Source organism: Rhinoderma darwinii, unplaced genomic scaffold (assembly GCF_050947455.1).
Source record: "Rhinoderma darwinii isolate aRhiDar2 unplaced genomic scaffold, aRhiDar2.hap1 Scaffold_711, whole genome shotgun sequence".
Classification (NCBI taxonomy): Eukaryota; Metazoa; Chordata; class Amphibia; order Anura; family Rhinodermatidae; genus Rhinoderma; species Rhinoderma darwinii.
The window spans coordinates 160721-166977 of record NW_027464272.1 but is presented as its reverse complement, the minus strand read 5'-3'; the positions used below and the strand labels follow the sequence as shown (position 1 = coordinate 166977).

General features: G+C 46.5%; 1 protein-coding gene across 1 annotated transcript; it reads left to right on the top strand.

Moving 5' to 3' along the window:
* The first annotated feature begins 1096 nt into the window (after window positions 1-1096).
* Window positions 1097-6048, top strand: LOC142729193 (olfactory receptor 56A4-like). The gene is made up of 2 exons (XM_075849233.1): window positions 1097-1379; window positions 4466-6048. The coding sequence occupies exons 1-2, from the start codon at window positions 1097-1099 to the stop codon at window positions 5428-5430; spliced, it is 1248 nt and encodes a 415-aa protein (XP_075705348.1). The 3' UTR covers window positions 5431-6048.
* The last annotated feature ends 209 nt before the right edge of the window (window positions 6049-6257 follow it).

Below are 6257 nucleotides of genomic sequence, written 5' to 3'. Positions count from 1 at the left end.
TACTCTCTCTCTTTCCTACTCTCTCTCTTTCCTACTCTCTCTCTTTCCTACTCTCTCTCTTTCCTACTCTCTCTCTTTCCTACTCTCTCTCTTTCCTACTCTCTTTCGTTTTTTTTTCTCCCTCTGTCTCTCCTTGCCCCTTAGCTCTTGTACTAGGCATTATACGGTATCCTGGTTTTGCCTGGTGTTTTCCTTTCATCATGTAGCGTCGGTTACTATGATCTTCTATATATCGCTGGCCAGAGACCGCTGTATTGTGTTGCTGCATTAATGAGCCTTCATCCTGAGTTTACACAAGATAGCGTCTCGGTGTCTGGACATTGATCACTGATGACTAAATATAGACAACGTTATTAGTACAAGAGAGATTTAATAATAATACTGTTACATGACTATTGACCATGTGATTAGTGTGCGGCGTACAATCATCGCTCTACCTACACAGTGTCAATAAGCCCTGAGCCTGGAGAGAAATTCTCATGATAACTCTTCTTGTTACGAGTTCTGCCATGTGCAGTATTTACCTTGAAAAGTTGTGTGGATCCAAATCATTACACATTACATTTTATATACTGTATATATACACATTACACTTTACACTCACACATACATTACACACATATAAACATTACACACATACACATAAATTACACACATATAATAATTATATATACATATATATATATATATACAAATTATTATATTAACATACATACGGATGTAGCCATCTTTAGCTTGACTATGATAACTTGCTGCGCGTGAAATCACACAACAAAAGTCATTGAAGATGTAAAGTTAGAGTTGCTTGACACTGCATTTAATGCGTTGAAAGCCCAGATAAAGATGACTACACATACAGTATATACACATTACATACATGTAGAAGCTCATACATACATTCACATTATAGTCAGGTGTATGATTAACCAATTATACCAAACAGGTCATTATAATCATCCTTTTCATATGTAGGTTGAAACACAGTCATTAACTTAACAGAAACCGCGGTGTAGGAGGCTTAAACCTGGGTGTGGAACAGCCAAACTCTGCTACAAGGATGAGGTTGTGGAAGAATGTTTCATGTCACAGGTCCACCATGGCAAGACTGAGCACAGCAACAGGACACAAGGTGGATATACTGCATCAGCAAGGTCTTTCCCAGGCAAAGATTTCACAGCAGACGGTGGTTTCACAATGTTCTATTCCAGCTCTTTTGAAGAAGCAGAAAGAAACGGGCAATATTGAGGACTGTAGACACAGTGGTCAGCCAAAGAAACAGTACAGCAGATTAAAGACACATCATGGTTACTTCCCTTCGACATCGGATGATGTCCAGCAGTGCTATCAGCTCAGAACTGTCAGAAACCAGTTGGACCCAGGTACACCTGTCCACTATTCGGAGAAGTCTGGCCAGGGCTGGAGAGCAGGCCAATAATGAGTGTCTGCAGGCAGCAGTGAAGCATGGTGGAGGGTCCTGGAGAGCGGTACAATAATGAGGGTCTGCGGGCAGCAGTAAAGATGGTGGAGGGTCCTGGAGAGCAGTACAATAATGAGGGTCTGCAGGCAGCAGTGAAGCATGGTGGAGGGTTCTGGAGACCAGTACAATAATGAGGGTCTGCAGGCAGCAGTGAAGATGGTGGAGGGTCCTGGAGAGCGGTACAATAATGAGGGTCTGCGGGCAGCAGTAAAGATGGTGGAGGGTCCTGGAGAGCGGTACACTAATGAGGGTCTGCGGGCAGCAGTAAAGATGGTGGAGGGTCCTGGAGAGCGGTACAATAATGAGGGTCTGCAGGCAGCAGTGAAGCATGGTGGAGGGTCCTGGAGAGCAGTACAATAATGAGGGTCTGCAGGCAGCAGTGAAGCATGGCGGAGGGTCCTGGGGAGTGGTACAATAATGAGGGTCTACAGGCAGCATTGAAGCATGGTGGAGGGTCCTGGAAAGCGGTACAATAATGAGGGTCTGCAGGAAGCAGTGAAGCATGGTGGAGGGTCCTGGTAGTGGTACAATAATGAGGGTCTGCAGGCAGCAGTGAAGCGTGGTGGAGGGTCCTGGAGAGCAGTACAATAATGAGGGTCTGCAGGCAGCAGTGAAGCATGGTGGAGGGTCCTGGGTAGTGGTACAATAATGAGGGTCTGCAGGAAGCAGTGAAGCATGGCGGAGGGTCCTGGGTAGTGGTACAATAATGAGGGTCTGCAGGCAGCAGTGAAGCGTGGTGGAGGGTCCTGGAGAGCAGTACAATAATGAGGGTCTGCAGGCAGCAGTGAAGCATGGTGGAGGGTCCTGGAGAGCAGTACAATAATGAGGGTCTGCAGGAAGCAGTGAAGCATGGCGGAGGGTCCTGGGTAGTGGTACAATAATGAGGGTCTGCAGGCAGCAGTGAAGCATGGTGGAAGCTCCTGGGGAGTGGTACAATAATGAGGGTCTACAGGCAGCATTGAAGCATGGTGGAGGGTCCTGGAGAGCAGTACAATAATGAGGGTCTGCAGCAGAGCGGTACAATAATGAGGCTCTGCAGCAGAGCAGTACAATAATGAGGGTCTGCAGGCAGTAGTGAAGCATAGTGGAGGGTCCTGGAGAGCGGTTCAATAATGAGGGTCTGCAGCAGAGCAGTACAATAATGAGGGTCTGCAGGCAGCAGTGAAGCATAGTGGAGGGTCCTGGAGAGCGGTTCAATAATGAGGGTCTGCAGCAGAGCAGTACAATAATGAGGGTCTGCAGGCAGCAGTGAAGCATGGTGGAAGGTCCTGGAGAGCGGTACAATAATGAGGGTCTGCAGGCAGCAGTGAAGCATGGTGGAGGGTCCTGGAGAGCGGTATAATAATGAGGGTCTGCAGTAGAGTGGCACAATAATGAGGGTCTGCAGGCAGCAGTGAAGCATGGTTGAGGGTCCTGGAGAGTGGTATAATAATGAGGGTCTGCAGGCAGCAGTGAAGCATGGTTGAGGGTCCTGGAGATTTGTACAATAATGAGGGTCTGCAGGCAGCAGTGAAGCATGGTGGAAGGTCCTGGAGAGCGGTACAATAATGAGGGTCTGCAGCAGAGCGGTACAATAATGAGGGTCTGCAGGCAGCAGTGAAGATGGTGGAGGGTCCTCGGGAGCGGTACAATAATGAGGGTCTGCAGGCAGCAGTGAAGCATGGTGGAGGTCCTGGTGGAGGGTCCTTGTAAGTTTGGGGGCTGCAGTTCAGCACATGGGGTTGGGGATTTGGTCAGGATTATTAGTGTCTTCAATGATGAGAAATCCAGGCAGATAATTATCCATCATGTAATAACATCAGGGATTGGCTCCAAATTTATTCTGCAGCAGGACAACGACCCCCAGCATCCAGCCAATGTCATTAAGAACTATCCTTAGTGTAAAGAAGAACAAGGAGTCCTGGAAGCGCTAATGTGGCCCCCACAGGGCCCGGATCTCTACAGCTTGGAGTCTGTCAGGGATCACATGAAGAGACAGCGACATCCACAGAAGATCTGCGCTTACTGCTCCAAGATGTGGAACAACCTCCCGGCCGAGTTCCTGCAAAAACTGTGTGCCTAGAAGTATTGATGCTGAAGGCAAAGGGGGGTCACACCAAATATTGATTGGATTTAGATTTCCCTTCTGTTCATTTACTTTGTATTTTGTTAATTGATAAAAAAAAACAATTAACGCTTCTACTGTTGAAAGCTTTCTTACATTGCAGAATTTTTTTTGAAAATGCCTAAAAGTTTTACACAGTAATATATATAAATAAATAAATATATAGCATATATACATTAAAAAAAAGAAGAGAGCAGCGCTGTGGAGGAGCAGAAGAGGCCGCGGTGCAAGCCCTTCAATCCTGATCCAATATCCAATCGTGATAAAAAAAACATAAAACAATTCCAGCACTGCAGAAGATTTAGTGATACGGCGCTTGGACTTTGTTCCTCTGTGCAATGTTTCTTCTCTTCTCACCGGGATCTTTCTCAGGCAATGTAACGTGTGTAGTATATAAAGTATATAAAGGCCGTGATACTGATTACTGATCAGTGCAATTAACATATTAACCTTCAAGGTTTATAACATTTATTATACATAAAGTGCAAAAAATATAGAAAAACGTGTTATAATATATATAAATGTATAAGAAGTGATTGTACATACAAAATACTGATAGATCTGACAATATATCGATAATCCCAATATGTACACCTGATAATCATCTGTCAGACATTATCAACATGTGACCCACCACCTATAAATAATCCCCCACTCTGAGAACCACGTTTACACCCACGGCGCCCCTCCCGACTACTGCGCGTGCTGAGACAGGACCCGCACCCCCCACCAGCAGAGGACAGGTCACTTCTTGGGTTCCTGAGACTGGGAGCGCATATAGATAAACGGGGTGGGACGTAGCTCAGAGAATATTCCGGTATTGACCTAATCTGCTTATAAATCCCTGTATGAAGGTTAATCATGATGTGATCTTTCTCTTCCAGGCAGCACGTTACTGGTTAATACCACGGACCCACATGGAGCCAATATCTCAACCCTGGAGTTCATTTTCATCTGCTTTCCTGAAATCCACAGCTGGGATATCTCTGGACTTCTCCTGTTCTTTCTTTTGGTTGCCCTTCTCTCCAATGCGGCATTGATTGTAGTTATCGTCTTCGAGCCCCGGCTCCACCATCCCATGTATTACTTCCTGGCCATGCTCTCCGTGGTGGATCTTTTCCTCAGCACAGTCGCCACTCCCAAAATTTTGTATATGCTGTGGACGGGCTCGACAACGGTGACCGCCACGGCCTGCTTCAGCCAAATGTTCTTCACCATCATGTGGTCAGCCACAGAGTCTTCCATATTCCTGGTCATGGCTTACGACCGGTACGTGGCCATTTGTAATCCTCTACACTACTCTTCCATCATTACGAAACAATTTGTGGCCAAGGCTTGTGTGTTCATTCTGCTGAGAAACATGGCTGTGGCCTTGCCCATGCCTCTACTGGCGGTAAGTCTCGATTACTGCTCCAGCCGGGAAATACTTCATTGTTTCTGTGAGAACATGTCTGTCGAAAAACTGTCCTGCAGCGACAACACTTCCAGCAGCATCTACGGCCTGGTGATCTTCATTGTGGTTGGCGGCACTGATGTTCTTCTCATCATCATATCTTATTCTGTCATTCTCCGGACAGTCGTGGTGGCTCGTTCCTTCAGCGCTGCCTCCAAAGCTTTCCGTACCTGTGGTTCCCATCTCATTGTCATCTGCATGTTCTACATCACAATTGCCACCACAATGGTGTCTAATCGAGCAGTCAAGGAGATTCCCCGGCCCGTGCATGTTGTCCTCTCTCTCCTCCATCATCTCCTGTCACCAGCTCTGAACCCAGTCGTGTATGGCGTCATGACCAAGGAGATTCGACATGCCATACAGAGAATCCTGGGAAAGATTAAGATCCATCCATGAGGTCAGATCCACTGCTCAGCTAGACGGCAGTCGTACATTTATAACCGCCACATATATCAGGACTCGTGTAGAGGAATCTGGGGATAAGAAGAAGCAGAAGAATCTCAAGGACGTTTTACTCCCAATGTCAAAGAATAGATTGAAATTCCTCTATTCGATATCTAGATTATTTATTGTATGTTGTTAAGTAGCAAGGACAAGCGAGTGTAAATGGTCGTATAACTTACAGAGCACAGGGACAACTCCCCGGCCAGGAGGCGGAGGCGGCCCCTGCTCACAGTGATTACCATGTTTAGGGGTAAATGGACAATTGGGGTGATGGAGACCAGTGTAAGGTCCGAGCTCAGGGCATTGTTAGTGATTACGGAAGGGCAGAAGTTTTATGTCCATGCGGATGATTAGCGAGTGAATCCTGAGACGTCCGGTATGTAGGAAAGTCAAATAGAAGGGGGAGGGGTAACACTGAATATCATTCCAAAATTAAAGGATGGACTGTACATATGCAGGTTGCTGCAAGTCTAAAAATCAGCCCAAAAAATGTCCGCCAACATCCCGAGTCTGTAAACCCCTTACCCCCCGATCCCAGAAACTTTATAAGAAATTCAGCCAAAACTTCTCTGTGTCAAGTGTTGAATAAATGAAGGCGTGTAAAGTGTGGACCCTCCCGACTTCTTCTGGGTTCTGGAGCGCGTGGTCGGTGTCAGGGTATGTTCACACGGCTTATTTCCGGATGTTGTTCGGGCCGTAAACGGCCAAAAAACAGCTAAAGAATCGGAAGCAGAACGCCTCCAAACAGCTGCCCATTGATTTCAATGGGAAAAACTGTG